Here is a 16,287-nt window from a genome sequence, read left to right as displayed (position 1 = left end):
TTCCAGAGCCTGTGTTTCCGCATCCAGAAGATGCTGGAGGTCTACAGACCAGACTGGTGTGAAACCAGAGACGACTGGTCAATCTTCCTCTTCTCCCCCCAAAACAGGTGAGCTGCCCCTCCCTCCACCCCTCTATCCATCCATCCCTCCATCCCTCCACCCCTCCATCCCTCCACCCCTCCACCCCTCCATCTTTCCATCCTTCCATCCCTCCATCCCTCCACCCCTCCATCCCTCCATCCCTCCATGCCTCCATCCCTCCATCCCTCCACCCCTCCACCCCTCCATCCCTCCATCCCTCCCTACTCTCAGTGAATCAGTGATTAATGAGAAGAGCATGAGGAGTTTTTGTGCCATCAGTTGTCGTGTGATCAATACAGAACAGGTCACTGATTTCTACGTCAGCAACGGCATTGATCCAGAACATAAAACACCACATTCTTTACATTATTTACATTCTTTACATTCTTTTTACATTCTTTACATTCTTCACATTCATTTCATCCATGTTTCTCAGTTGAATGCCCCTTGTTCATGTCAGACTGCCTGCCTCCATCAGTAGTGCGAGCCCCAAAGATGCACGATTATTTATAATACAAATAAACAAAAAGTATATATGATAAGAGTTCTAATGAAGTATCATTTTCTGTTCATCATGAAGGTCCTACTCCCTAAGCTTATTTAGTCAAAACATCCCATATTTTAAACAAAAACAATGACATCATTAATTAAGAAGACATGCGTGGGGAAGATTCTCAAAGAGCTTTTTCCCCAGAGAAAAAAATAAAATAAAATCAGAAAAAAAATGAATTCAACAGTGAGAAAAGGAATAATAATAATATCACCAGGAAAAGTAAAGACGAAAAGAGGGCGTGGCGCCACGGTGCATGACACTGCTGCCTCACAGCCAGAGGGTCCTGGCTTTAATTCCCGCCTGGGGCGCTGTTGGCACTCTGCTCCGGTGGCTTATCTCCCAATCAGGGGCCTTTCCGGGTGGAGCCACATGGGGTTTCCTCCATGTAACATCAGCAAAGACCTCCAAAAAACGTGCACAAGATGGCCGTCTGACCAGTGATGGACGTTTGGAATTGGTCCCCCGGGCGTGGCTGTGAGCTGCCCCCAGCTGCTCCCCGGAGGAAAGACAAGCCGGGATGGGTCACAACGTGCCGCCATTTGTAGTGTCACCACATGGCGCATGTGTTGTGGTGTGAAAATAACACAAGTGAATACATCAATTATAAGGGCAGTCGATTGTTAACACAATATTCTCTCTCGGCTCAGTGGCGATTATACACATACAGTACGTATAAACCAGGCATACTGTAAGTGATGTGTTATATTGTATATTGCACAGAAAGACGCTGGCACCACTCGTGGGACCGCCTGCACCTCCTCCTTTCCTCCACACTCGGTCGGAGCCTTATCCACCGCTCTGTTTATGGGCCGTCCACAGGGCGCGCGCGCATCCTTGGCCGCCGGCCAAATCAATACCCGCAAGGGGTGGCCAGATGCGACTCCCCACCTCGCCGATGAGGGCGGGGCAGCGGCGGCTTTGCACGGGGAGACGGGGTAGATCAGAGCATCGATCGCCAGCTCTCTGATAACAAAGGGTGTTTTCTACTCTCTCCCCGAATGTTGAGTATAACTATATATATATATATATATATATATATATAAATAAATACAGTATATATATGCTATATATATATATACAGATATATATATATATGTATATATATTTATATATATATATAAATAAATACAGTATATATATATGCTATATATATATATACAGATATATATATGCTATATATATATATATATATATATATATATATATATATATATATATCTGTATATATATATATATATATATATATATATATATATATATATACAGTCTATGTAGAATATTGCCTCACTTGTAGGTCCACATGTGGTCAGCTCACGCTGAGTGTCCTGGGTCTTGGTTTCACTGTTTATTTCATGTTGTTTTGCACGGAGGCTCTTTTCAGCTTTTCCTTCTCACACGACACTAAAAGTCTTTCATTTCTTTTGGCGGCGCTGGATCACACACAGCGTTTTGCACTGATTCACCACCTTCATTTCTCTTCCTCTCTGCTCTCTTTCCCTCCACCTCCTCCTCTTCTTCCCCCTCCTCCTCCTCCTTCGCCTCCACCTCCTCCTCTTCCTCCTCCTCCTCCTCCTCCTCCTCCACCTCCTCCTCCCTTTTCATTTGCTCACCCAACAAAGAGCCTCTTGTACTCTGAGCTGCTCCTGTTTTGCTGGGTTTCATGACGTAATGAGGCTGTTTACAGCTGATGGAGCTGCCAGCTCTCCTGCTCCGTCAGGTACATGGGTTGTGGTGGTGTCGGGTCGTTCTGGACACATTATTAAATCCTCGTCCAAGCGTCTTAAGCTCCTTAAATCCTCTCAAACCTTCAATGCCACATAAACGTCTGATCGTCTGATTTCATTTATCCCTCAACACCTTTTTGTCAAAATGAATAAAGTTCTTCTCCATCAGAATCCACATTTCTGATGTTTTAGCCTAAACCTCTCCACCTCCTCCTTACCTCCTCCTCATCTCCTCCTCCTCACCTCCTCCTCATCTCCTCCTCATCTCCTCCTCATCTCCTCCTCCTCATCTCCTCCTCATCTCCTCCTCCTCCTCATCTCCTCCTCCTCATCTCCTCCTCACCTCCTTCTCATCTCCTCCTCACCTCCTCCTCATCTCCTCCTCTCCACCTCCTCCTCACCTCCTCCTCATCTCCTCCTCACCTCCTCCTCACCTCCTCCTCACCTCCTCCTCATCTCCTTCTCATCTCCTCCTCCTCACCTCCTCATCTCCTCCTCCTCCTCATCTCCTCCTCCTCATCTCCTCCTCACCTCCTTCTCATCTCCTCCTCACCTCCTCCTCATCTCCTCCTCTCCACCTCCTCCTCACCTCCTCCTCACCTCCTCCTCATCTCCTCCTCACCTCCTCCTCACCTCCTCCTCACCTCCTCCTCATCTCCTTCTCATCTCCTCCTCCTCACCTCCTCATCTCCTCCTCCTCCTCATCTCCTCCTCCTCATCTCCTCCTCACCTCCTTCTCATCTCCTCCTCACCTCCTCCTCATCTCCTCCTCTCCACCTCCTCCTCACCTCCTCCTCACCTCCTCCTCATCTCCTCCTCACCTCCTCCTCACCTCCTCCTCACCTCCTCCTCATCTCCTTCTCATCTCCTCCTCCTCACCTCCTCATCTCCTCCTCCTCCTCATCTCCTCCTCCTCCTCATCTCCTCCTCCTCATCTCCTCCTCACCTCCTTCTCATCTCCTCCTCACCTCCTCCTCATCTCCTCCTCTCCACCTCCTCCTCATCTCCTCCTCACCTCCTCCTCACCTCCTCCTCACCTCCTCCTCATCTCCTTCTCATCTCCTCCTCCTCACCTCCTCATCTCCTCCTCCTCACCTCCTCCTCACCTGCTCTGGCTGAACCGCCTGTGTTTCACCTCCTTCACACCAGTGGAGGGACACTCCCTCTTCAATCCCTGTCCCTCCTTTCTGGAGCGCTGCTGGGTGGAGTTATTTTGTTCCAAATCTCTAACTTCACCTCCACTAGTCCCAGGGAGCTTGTGAGCCGCTGTACCTCCACCCCACACTGACCTCACTGCCCCAAACACATCACAGCTGGATGCAGCGCTTCCTTCCATCCCAGTCCTCAACATTATTAAAATCAACTGTTTCCTGCACACGCCCCTCGACGTCTTGTCTTTCATGGCCTTTCCGTTTCCTCTCCTCCGCCCTCTTGTCTCTGGTATTGATTCTTTACCTCCGTCCTCTTTCATCCCCCGTCCTCTCTCCCTCCCTCCCCTCCCCCTCCTTGTTCTCTCCTCCGCATCAAAGGCGTCTAATATCATATCAAAGCGCTTTCCGAGGTAACCTCAAAACCCCACCGCGGAGGGGGGGTGTGTGTGTGCTCTCTGGGTGGAGTTTGACCTGATTTGAGTTCCCTCTCCTCCTCCGCCCGTCCTCCCCTCTCCAGGTTCAGACAGATCTGTCAGTCCATCATCGCCCACAAGCTGTTCGACTACGTGGTGCTGGCCTTCATCTTCTCCAACTGCATCACCGTGGCCCTGGAGCGACCCAAGATCATGCAAGGCAGCCTGGTAAGGGTGGAGGCCTCAAAACGGAGCCTTTCAAAATGCGAGGCTGGCTGGGTCAGAGCGGCCAGGCGGGACAACCTATCACTCCACCAGCAGTTCCTCCGCCTCTCGATCGCTCCAAACATCAGGCGCTCAGCTCGTCCCCATTCCTCCTGGGAGCTCACGCCTGCTGCTTTTAGGACGACATCTGAGTCGTCAGGGACACCTCAGCTGCCGCTTCCAATCTTCATCCCGCCGGCGGTGACAGCACAAGGGGGCCTGACGGTGCGGCCGTGCAAAATCATCCCCACCCTATCCCAGGTGCATTTGGGGGCAGGAGGGCACTGGTTAAGTCCCTCACGCCCCAGGATAATCTGGTGCAAAAACCCTTAGAACCGTTAAAAAAAAAAAAACGGACTTTGCTCACGATTGGTCTGCAACTTGGGGATTGGGGCCGAAATCTGCTTCATGGTCTTGTGGTGTGAGCCCGTCTGGCCCTCCACGCCTGGCCCTCAACGCCTGGCTCTCCATGCCTGGCCCTCCATGCCTGGCCCTCCACGCCTGGCCCTCCACGCCTGGCCCTCAACGCCCGGCCCTCAACGCCGTCCTCTTACGGCTTGGTCCGAGGCTTTCATTGGTTGTGACGTTGTTACTGTGACCTCGTGGACCTTGAAGTCCCTGCACACGTTTGACTGGACCGTCTGGCTGTGGTGCAGGTCCTCCCACGGCGTGAGCCCCAGCTGCTCTCCTTTAACTTTCTTTACCTCTCTCTTGCTCTCTCTCTCTCTCTCTCTCTCTCTCTCTCTCTCTCTCCAGGAGCGGGTGTTTCTCACCATCTCCAACTACATCTTCACGGCCATCTTTGTTGGGGAGATGACACTCAAGGTACCTTTTTACCCCCTTTTTTCCCATGTCTGAGCCCTAAATGAAGGCACCCTGCGTTGCAGGAGCTGCCTTGGGGTTTTTTTTTTATATTTCTGTGGCATATTTAGGAATCCAACCCAGGTTCGTGATGAAGCATGACATCACAGTGAGTCAAAAAGCTGTTTACTCGATCTGCTCGATGAGGGCTCGGCTGAAACACGTCTGGGCTCCAGGCTGATGCTGTTCTGATGCAGGTTTGACGGCGTCGGCCTCTGGACCCAGAGCCAGAGAGGAGCCGTGTTGACGTCATGTCAGCTGCCGGTGCAGAGCGCACACAATCATAACAATAACAGGAAACCCAAAAGAATGAACCTGCTATGAAGGAAAATATTAGAAAAATAGATTTGCTGATGCAGCAAAAAGACAAATATGTATTTTTAACAGTGAAAAACAACAAACAAAACAAGCATGACAAGTGGTGACGATGTCCCCTCAGAACTCAATCATGATACTTGTGAAAGTATCTTGAATGAATTAATGTGTTGAAGCCGATCAGGAGCCATTATGGAAGTGCTTGAAACAGCAGTTTGACCAATGGCCTCTCAATGGTGAAGTGGAAGTGAATGGAAAAAGAAGAAAAAAAGAAGACTTCTCCTCATGGGTGACTGGCTTGTGTCTTGCAAAATGATTACATAACCAGGATATTTAGGCTCAGGCTGCGGTGCATTTGGGGGCGGAATTGCCCTGATTGACAGGTGTCTCGCCCACGTTTGTGCAAAGTGGGCGTGTCTCTTACTTTTTTAGCAGAGTAAAGACTCCGCCCCCAAATCGATGAAAGTTCCGTCTCCTTTTCCTGCCACAGCGGTGGCGAGCGTAAGGCCAAGCTCGAGGGTTGAAAAAGTCTCTGCGGAAGGCGTGACATCACAGCTCCGCGTTACGTTGGAGCTGGAGTCACCTCATCACGAGGAAAAACTTCATGGTTTTCTTTTTGATGCGACAATTTTTGCATTGCACTCCCCTGGGAGCGTGTGGAGCAGCTTGATGCTCATCTTGGAAATAGCTCTTTACTGCTCGTCCAGACATCCCATAACATTACAACATGAGAAGGTCTTTTTTTCATCACAATAAACACTGAAAGACAATAAACGATAATGTTAGATTATTACACTAACCCTTTGAATTGGTTGTTGTAATTTCCCTTTTCCTGCCCTCCATCCTCCCCCTGTTCCCCCACTCCTCCTTCTCCTCCCTCCTCTTCCTCCTCCTCCTCCTCCTCCTCCTCCCTCCTCTTCCTCCTCCTCCTCCCTCGTCCTCTGTTCCTTCCCAGCTCATCAATTAAGCTGATCACTGTTATTAATTAGCCGCTCGCCTTTTTGTCTGCAGCTCGGCCATCCCCCACTGCTCTCTCTCTCTCTCTCTCATTTCCTCCCTCTTCCTCTCCCTCTTTATCTTTCTTTCCGTCTCCCCCTCCCTCCTTTCTCTCCGTGTTGACCCTTCATCGCTCCCTCTCCCAGACGCCGCACGTCGTTTTTCATGCGACCCTTCATTCTTGTTCTCTCATTCCATCCCTCTCCCTCCCTCCCTCCCTCCATCCATCTTTCCGTCGTTGTCTGTGTATTCTCTGTGGAAGGCTTTGGCACAAGCGGCCCATCAATTATGCACTCCCGCAATCAATTATTAACCAATCGCAGGGAGCCAAGAAGCCCCAGACTTGTCAGCCCCCCGGCCGAGCGCAACACGCCTCCCCCCGCGCCGCTGTCTGGGCCTCCTGTTTGCTTTTTACATTGTGTGTGTGTGTGTGTGTGTGTGTGTGTGTGTGTACTATTAATCTCTCCCTGGGACTTGCAGGAGAGTGGATTTGATGCAGTAGGGACCAAATTGCGCGGCGCAGCGGGGGGAGGTCAGCTTAGATAATGTGGCGACGTGGCTGAGAGTCGCTGCGGTTCAACGGCTCTCACAGTTGAATAAAATATCCGGCCCCGGCAGCCATTAGCGGGCCCTGCAACCCGCAGGCCGAGGAGTCGGAGGCGGAGCGGAGCCGACGGAGGGTTTCGAGGTGAGCGGCGCTCCTCCGGCGACGTCGGGAGGCTGCGTCACCGAGCCAAACACGTCGTCCCAGAGGGAGACGCACGCGCGGAGATACAGCGGCGCTGGGTGGGCGGAGCTACACGGTGTCCTGCATCACGCTGGCGTTTCAAGGGCCAACGTGTGCGACGTCTCTGGTGGGAAGTTGGGACTAAACAAAGCAGTCGTGAGCTCTTGATCTTTGCAGTTTTTGTTTGCAGATGTGAATGAAGCAGGTGGAGTAGAGCTGAACAGGACGCAGGGGGGACTTGTGGATACAGGGATTCATTGTATAACGTGTGTTTATTTATAAAATATATTCATGTATATATCTACGACAAACCTTTATTAATCCCCGGAGAGAAACGCAGAAATTAAAGCTGGTAAGTCCCAGTTGTTGTGGTGGTGTTTTTTTTGGGGGGGGCCACCTCTCCCCCGTGCCAAGGATGGAGCACTGAGCCCTCCCCGCTGAGCTGCCGTGCATCAGGACGTAGCAGCACCGCCCTCCGTGCTGCGTGGTGCTGCACGCCGTCACGCCTGACTGTTTTTGTGTATGTTGTGTCTGTCACCTTGTCTTTTTGTTTTGTGTGTGTGTGTGTGTGGGGGGGGGGAGACAGACAGATAGCTCCCAGCACCAACAGCAGCTGTGGTGTGATTGTGACGGATAGAATCAGTGTCACTGCTTTGTCACTGCAGGTGCTGCTTCTATACCGTGTGTGTGTGTGTGAGTGTGTGTGTGTGTGAGTGTGTGTGTGTGTGTGTGTGTGTGTGTGTGTGTGTGTGTGTGTGTGTGTGAGTGTGTGTGTGTGTGTGAGTGTGTGTGTGTGTGTGTGTGTGTGTGTGCATGCAAGTATATGTGTCACACGCATTATAGCACAATTTGGCCACCCAGTGGGTATTTGGTTTGCAGGCTGGTGGGTGCCTCACCTGCGCGTGTTTGTGTGTCTGTGTGTGTGTGTGTGTGTGTTTGTGTGTGTGTGTGTTTGCGTGTATGTGTGTGTGTGTGTGTTTGTTTGTGTGTGTGTGTGTGTGTGTGTTTGTGTGTGTGTTTGTGTGTGTGTTTGTGTGTGTGTTTGTGTGTGTGTGTGTGTTTGTGTGTGTGTTTGTGTGTGTGTGTGTGTTTGTGTTTGCGTGTATGTGTGTGTGTGTGTGTTTGTTTGTGTGTGTGTGTGTGTGTGTGTTTGTGTGTGTGTTTGTGTGTGTGTGTGTGTGTGTTTGTGTGTGTGTTTGTGTGTGTGTGTGTGTGTTTGCATGTGTGTGTCTGCGTGTATGTGTGTGTGTGTCTGTGTGTGTGTGTGTGTGTGTGTGTGTTGCATGTCAGGGTCAATAGTTTCTTGTGACCTCCATCTGGGGACGACTCTCTTCCTCCACTTTGATTCTCTCTCATTTCGCAGACGTGGAACATATTTTATTGCTTATATTCTATTGTTTATATTCTGTTATATTCTATTTTTTATATTCTGTTATATTCTATTCTGTTTCCTCGCTCAGGGACGTCACCAAATCTTATTCCATAACATTTAGTTGAAGTAAGAATCCAAAGGAAGGAAATGGACGTTGGAGGTGAAGTTGTAAAAGCGATTTCCTTTACAAGAACATTTCACCTGCTCAGCAGCTTTGCACCTGTCACCACACGCTGAGCTCATGATATGAATGAGGGCGAGGCCACGCCCTCTCAGGGTCCTTCAGGATGTTCAGCGTGCAATCGTAGTTGCCGACGAATGTAGTCATGACCGCCCGGTTGTGTGGCCGTCGGCTGAAGGTCAAATAATGTCGAAATATCTTGAAGGACACACGGCTTGGGTTAAAGTACTCTGTTACTTTCTGTTGGGACGTGGTCTGGTTCCTGCAGATCAGATCATGATTCAGATCACAGCGTCCCGGTGGCTTATCGATGTCAATTCCAGACCAAAACATGTACGTTTCAGTGTGACCTTGGCACCAGGTGCACCTCCTGCGCCTCGTCCAGCCGCCGTCTCCTGAGGCTCTTAATAGAAAGACGATGATGAAGAGGTTGTATGAGCTGCCCTGCGTTGCCCTGTGACCTTGACAATTACTTTATAAGGTTGATGGCTCTATACCGCACATAAATTAAGGTTTAATTCTTTAAATGTGTGTTTTTTTAACACAGCCAGGTCACGGTGGGGATTTTATGTAAATGTAAGTTGTAAAGTTCTGTTTGAATTCAATTGAATTAAGTACATTTTAATATACGGGGAATTTGACCTGGTGTGGATTGATGCTGAGTAGACAATCAGTATAAAAATGACCTCAACAGTCTGAAAAAAAGCCAAAAATACAAAGATTATTAACTATTATTATTATTTATTTTTTATTTTTTACGCTAAATATGGTCTCCTCTTTATTCTACTCGGTCCGTTATTCTGTTTCCTTTCTCCAGGCGGAACAGCTTTACCGCCGTCTCTACATTGAAACGGAGCTGTTCTCGCTCTGTGGGGGGGGTCTCTTTCTTCCCCTGCTGTTCTTCAGTGCTCCGCCCTCCTCCGCAGGTGGTGTCCATGGGGCTGTACCTGGGCGAGCAGACCTACCTGCGCAGCAGCTGGAACATCCTGGACGGCTTCCTGGTCTTCGTCTCCCTGATCGACATTGTGGTTTCCATGGCGGGCGGAGCCAAGATCCTGGGCGTGCTCAGAGTGCTGCGGCTGCTCAGGACGCTGCGCCCCCTCAGGTGGAGCGGGGAACTGCACGGCAGAGACACCTTTTTTATTTTCTTTTGTCCTGTATTTTAGTTTGTTTCATCTTGAAACGAATGTTAAAGCGACGACCAAAACAACTCATTTTAAGTGGAAGATTTAGAGAGTTATTTAGCTGTTCATTATTTAGTTTTTATTTATTCATTCATTCATTTTTTTATTATTCATGCCGAGGGGATAGATTTTACAGTAGTCTCCCATTTCTATCCTGCAACGTGTGCCCCGCCCCGCCCCCTGCAGGGTGATCAGCCGGGCTCCGGGTCTGAAGCTGGTGGTGGAGACCCTCATCACGTCCCTCAAACCCATCGGAAACATCGTCCTCATCTGCTGCGCCTTCTTCATCATCTTCGGCATCCTGGGCGTGCAGGTGGGACCGTGGCGTGTCTGGCTCTCTCTGTTTATCTCTGTTTCTTCATCTGTGATTGTGTCGGCGCTGGAGCAGCCTGGAGCCGCTCTGCCACGAGGGCTGTTTCACTCATCTTTTCTGAGATGACTCCTCAATGGCCACGGCTCTGTCAAAATCAGTGGTAAAATAATGGAGCTTCCGCCTCCAACTTGACAAAAAGTAAATATGATCAGCTTCAGCAGGAAGACGTGTTGTCAACGTGCCTCCTGGTCAGTGCCACCAGGACGCACGTTTAAACAGCATCGCATCTTCATCTCCAAAGGTAAAATGGACTGTTCATGTGTTCATGCGTCCATATATTCATGCGTTCATGTGTTCATGTGCTGTGGTTTTAAAGTCTTTTGGTGCATCACTGTCTTTAGTGACCCTTGGGACAGGAGGTGTTCAGGTCTTCAGGTATGTAGGTGTGTAGGTATGTAGGTATGTAGGTATATAGGTATGTAGGTATTACATTTACATTTAGTCATTGATCAGACGCTTTTATCCAAAGCGACTTACAATTGTTCAAACACCGACGGACGCAGCCATCAGGAGCAATTAGGGGTTAAGTGTCTTGCTCAAGGACACTACAGCATGCTAGCAGGAGGAGCCTGGGATCCAACCAGCAACCTTTAGATTACAAGACCACCAGCTCTACCTCCTGAGCTACCACCCCCATAAGGTATGTAGGTATATAGGTATGTAGGTATGTAGGTATGTAGGTATGCAGGTATGTAGGTATGCAGGTATGTAGGTATGTAGGTATGTAGGTATGTAGGTATGCAGGTATGTAGGTATGTAGGTATATAGGTATGTAGGTATATAGGTATGCAGGTATGTAGGTATATAGGTATGTAGGTATGTAGGTATATAGGTATGTAGGTATGTAGGTATATAGGTATGTAGGTATATAGGTATGCAGGTATGTAGGTATGTAGGTATATAGGTATGTAGGTATGTAGGTATGCAGGTATGTAGGTATGTAGGTATGTAGGTATGTAGGTATATAGGTATGTAGGTATGTAGGTATGTAGGTATGCAGGTATGTAGGTATGTAGGTATGTAGGTATGTAGGTATGTAGGTATGTAGGTATGCAGGTATGTAGGTATGTAGGTATGTAGGTATGTAGGTATGTAGGTATGTAGGTATGTAGGTATGTAGGTATGTAGGTATGCAGGTATGTAGGTATGTAGGTATATAGGTATGTGGGTATGTAGGTATGTAGGTATGTAGGTATGTAGGTATGCAGGTATGTAGGTATGTAGGTATATAGGTATGTAGGTATGTAGGTATATAGGTATGTAGGTATGTAGGTATGTAGGTATGTAGGTATATAGGTATGTAGGTATGTAGGTATGTAGGTATGTAGGTATGTAGGTATGTAGGTATATAGGTATGTAGGTATATAGGTATGTAGGTATGTAGGTATGTAGGTATATAGGTATGTAGGTATGTAGGTATGTAGGTATGTAGGTATGTAGGTATGCAGGTATGTAGGTATGTAGGTATATAGGTATGCAGGTATGTAGGTATGTAGGTATGTAGGTATGTAGGTATGTAGGTATGTAGGTATGTAGGTATGTAGGTATGTAGGTATGTAGGTATGTAGGTATATAGGTATGTAGGTATATAGGTATGTAGGTATGTAGGTATGTAGGTATGCAGGTATGTAGGTATGTAGGTATGTAGGTATATAGGTATGTAGGTATGTAGGTATGTAGGTATATAGGTATGTAGGTATGTAGGTATATAGGTATGTAGGTATGTAGGTATATAGGTATGCAGGTATGCAGGTGTCCATCATGGACATCCAGGTCCTGGAGCTCGCTCCTGTCACCTCAGTTCTCTGAGACTCTGGTCTGGACCTATGGAGGTGTCAGGGCTGCTACAGAGTGAAGCCTGGATCCCAGGCTGCACAGAGCGGTGGAAGCAGCCTCCACCTGTGGGTGTGGTTGTGTGTGTCCCTGCTGTTGGCTCATGCCAGACGTGTTTTATCAGCAACATAAATCTCCACACGTGCACTTAGTCTCCTTTCTGCCTCTTTCATCATCCTGCGACACAACACTTGGCGTCCTACCGAGCGTCGGGCTCCAGCGGCTCATTATTTCAGCGCAGAGCGTCCTTTCATCTCGTCAGCGCGGCGGATAAAGGGCCATTCCACTGTGCGCTCGCTGATTTGAGTGGGCGTGCGCCGTCACTAACGTTGTCCGACGGTTGTTGTCGCTGTTGTTGTTTTCCTGCTGACAGTTGTTCAAAGGGAAGTTCTTCTACTGCTTCGGGCCGGACGTCAAGAACATCACCAACAAGTCGGACTGCATGCAGGCCAAGTACAAGTGGGTCCACCACAAGTACAACTTCGACAACCTGGGACAGGTCAGTGCACTCTGTGTCCGGCGGAAGTGTTTATTTCTCCAACAAAACAACAAATTACTGCATATTCTGTCTATTCTTTCATCCAATGCCTGAAAATGTTGGGTCCATCATTTACAGCTGGTCACAGCACAAGCTGCTGAACGCTGTCCTGCTGAGAAACTTACCACTCTGCTTCAATGCATCCAATGGGCCAAAAGAAAGATTGAAAGTGTTTTTTGGAATTAGTTGGGAAACTTGGACTGAAGATCTATGGTCACATGCATTACCTCTTTTAGCTGCAGCCACGCTACTGTACTGCAGCAATTACAAAAAGTTGTTTTAAAAACCAGATGTATGCGTCAAAGCGACGTCTTTAATGTTACATGGTTTTCCTCTCTGAGCTGTGGATGAGCTGCTTCCTGCTGCTCTGCTCTGACTTCCAGGCTCTGATGTCCCTGTTCGTCCTCGCCTCCAAGGACGGCTGGGTCAACATCATGTACCACGGACTGGATGCGGTCGGCGTGGACCAGCAGGTACCACGCCTTCCAACCGGAACCCTTCCAATACGTCCAGCACCATGGACAATACATGAGCTGATGAAGGAATCATCTCCTCCAACCACCGCTGCACCATCTATACACCATCTGTACACCATCTTTACACATCCATCCATACACCATCTATACACCATCGTCACTCATCTATACACCATCTATACACCATCTATACACCATCCATACACCATCTTTACCCATCTATACACCATCTTTACTCATCTATACACCATCTATACACCATCTATACACCATCTTTACTCATCTATACACCATCTTTACACCATCTACACATCATCTTTACTCATCTATACACCGTCTGTACACCATCTTTACACCATCTATGCACACATTGCACCCTTTTAGGATCCAAGGTTCAATGCTAACTGATGCTTTCCTCCTAGTTTATTGCGTGGACCTGACAAGGACTGACGTCATTGAACTCTGTAAAGATCAGGTTGATTGATGGATTCTGAGGTGTCACATTTCACCGTAGCCTCAATCCCAGCGAGGGGCGAGGTGCTGCCGGGCCGAGCCCCCCGCCCCCGCAAGGGCACCGCTCACGGCTTCCGTTTCCACGAGGGGTGGAACGGGAGGCGGCGGCAGGAGGTCCCGGAGAATAACGACAGCGACGACAACAAACGACGCGATTCGACGGCCCGCGGCGTTTGTCCTAGTGATGCGTATGCGACGGTTGACGTCCATTCCGTAGACACTGTATCGGGGTGTCCATTCAGTCATTTAAGGTCGTCTCAGGTGAACGAGTCGTTCGACAATGACACTGTCGGATGTGAACCCAAAACAGGAACCGGATGTGACATCACTGCACGTGAGGAACACTGAACACGTCATTCAACCCGGTCGCACCGGGCAGAGTGCACGGAGCGGTGTGAGCGGCTGGACGGGTGGGGCCTGACGGTGGAGAAGCTCCTCATGTTTTTGACATTGAACTGCTCTTCTTGTCCTCCTCTTCCACAGCCGCTGACCAACAACAACCCCTGGATGCTGCTCTACTTCATCTCCTTCCTCCTCATCGTCAGCTTCTTCGTGCTCAACATGTTCGTGGGTGTGGTGGTGGAGAACTTCCACAAGTGCCGGCAGCACCAGGAGGTGGAGGAGGCCAAGCGGCGTGAGGAGAAACGCCAGCGCCGCATGGAGAAGAAGAGGAGGAGTAAGATGCGGGAGGGGTGGGGGGGGGGGGGGGGTGGAGGCGGAGCAGTTCAGGCGAGACTCACCCAGAGCGTAGCCAGAGTTTTGGAAAGACCGGGGCCGTGGAGACGGTGCGGCCGTTGTTTCTAAGACGTGTCCGCTACAGGACGGCGATGTTCCTCAGGCTTTAGCTCCGCCCATTAGCCCCGCCCTTTAGCTCCGCCTGCCAGTCCCCGTTGGGATGCCATTCGGGACAAAGCGAAGCCCTTGAAGGAGCTTCTTGCAACTGACGATGGCCAGTGTCAAGGAGAACAACAGGCTCTTTCATTTGAAGTCAGTATTTCAGTGGAACCTCTAGGACGTTTAAAGAGCGACCTTCTGAGACGCGGAGGAGGGGCCTCCAACACAGGCTGGAGTCCTACGTCAGGGGTGCGAAGGCGGCCGAAGTGCCGGTTAAATCCTGGTTTCGTTCTGTGGAGAAGTCTCCATCAACATTGATCATATGATGTTGTTGTTGTGTTTCATTCCTGTTCACTTCATCAGAATCAAAGTGAGTCAAGGAATGCAGTACGCAGTGCTCCCAAGACGACTCAGTGCACTTAAGAAAATTTGATGGAAGTATTGATGGTTTTTTTCTGTCCTTTAGAATGTCACTCAAAGGTTCGGCTAACATGCACAAAACCATAGTACTTCAACCTTCATACTCTGTTCCAGAAAGATAATACATAGTATTCTGTATGTATGGCCACGTATCTTAAACCTGAAATATGCAAAAGTGAAAAAACAAACCTCATCAACGGAGCAAGTCAGTTGTAAAACATAATACGTTGTTCTTTTGACTGCTGTTTTTTTAACACCATCTTTCCTTCCGTCCAGAGGCCCAGAAGCTGCCGTACTACTCCAGCTATGGCAGCGTGCGGCTGATGATCCACACCCTCTGCACCAACCACTACCTGGACCTCATCATCACCTTCATCATCTGCATCAACGTCATCACCATGTCCCTGGAGCACTACAACCAGCCCCACGTGAGGCTGCGTGCGTGTGTGTGTGTGTGTGTGTGTGTGTGTGTGTGTGTGTGTGTGTGTGTGTGTGTGTGTGTGTGTGTGTGTGTGTGTGTGTGTGTGTGTGTGTGTGTTATAAATGTTAAGAAGAAAACATGTAGAGGAGTGTGTTTTTGTCAGTGTGTGTGTATGTGTGTGTGTGTGTGTGGTTTATAGGTTCATGTGAATTTGTGTCTCTATAGGTCAACAACTAAATATTGTGACTTATCTTTGCAATGTGTTTGAAATAATAATATATATTACATTTTTTACAATAAAAATATATTCTACAAAATCCAAGAGAAGCCATAAAGGTTTGTAGTTACGCATAATTACAAAGAATATTGGCCATAATAATGTCAAGTGCTTCAAAAGGAATGGTTAGCACGTGACAGGTAAGGTTCTGGGAGCTATAGTAACATAATATAATATAATATAATATAATATAATATAATATAATATAATACAACATAATTTAATATAATATAGTATAATATAATATAATACAACATAATATAATATAATATAATATAATGTAATATAATATAATATAATACAATACAATACAATACAATACAATACAATACAATACAATACAATACAATATAATATAATATAATATAATAAATACAACATAAGCTAAAAACTATATTCATCTCAAAGTAAAGGCAACAGTGTTAACAGTTGCTGAAGAAAATATACAGTTGGAAAAGGTGAATGAAGACCAAAAAGATGCATAAAAAACTATGCATAGTTATAGAATGTTATCAAAAATAATAATACTAAATACTAAATGGTAATAAAGAGTTTTAATAATTTTTTTAAATGTATTTATTAATTTAAAAAAATGGATATCATAAAATATATAGAATACTTTGAGAAGATCAAGGATGCTATAGAGCAGGATTCTCAAACTGTGGGTCCCGACCCCCGGGGGAGTCGATTTTCGTGAACAAACACAAAAACAAGTAAAAGGGTTTTTTTCTTTTATAAATTTTTTTTTACAAAATAACCAAAAATCTTAGAAATATTTCT

At 47.7% G+C, this 16,287-nt stretch overlaps 1 protein-coding gene across 1 annotated transcript in view; it reads left to right on the top strand.

Annotated features, from left to right (window-relative positions):
- The window catches only part of LOC307237438 (voltage-dependent T-type calcium channel subunit alpha-1I-like), a gene marked incomplete at both ends in the record, with an annotated part of 155,785 nt that overhangs the window by 104,562 nt on the left and 34,936 nt on the right, over positions 1-16,287 (top strand). Inside the window, 9 exons of the mRNA XM_080010150.1 lie at positions 7-107; positions 4,027-4,150; positions 4,943-5,011; positions 9,565-9,743; positions 10,009-10,135; positions 12,402-12,527; positions 12,950-13,039; positions 14,039-14,231; positions 15,086-15,237. Of these exons, the coding sequence (XP_079866276.1) occupies positions 7-107; positions 4,027-4,150; positions 4,943-5,011; positions 9,565-9,743; positions 10,009-10,135; positions 12,402-12,527; positions 12,950-13,039; positions 14,039-14,231; positions 15,086-15,237 (1,161 nt within the window). The remainder of the gene's footprint in view (positions 1-6; positions 108-4,026; positions 4,151-4,942; positions 5,012-9,564; positions 9,744-10,008; positions 10,136-12,401; positions 12,528-12,949; positions 13,040-14,038; positions 14,232-15,085; positions 15,238-16,287) is intronic.

Source organism: Zeus faber, assembly GCF_960531495.2.
Source record: "Zeus faber genome assembly, chromosome: 11".
Lineage (NCBI taxonomy): Eukaryota > Metazoa > Chordata > Actinopteri > Zeiformes > Zeidae > Zeus > Zeus faber.
Note: the sequence above shows the minus strand (reverse complement) of the source record. Positions and strands in the feature narration are given on the sequence as shown.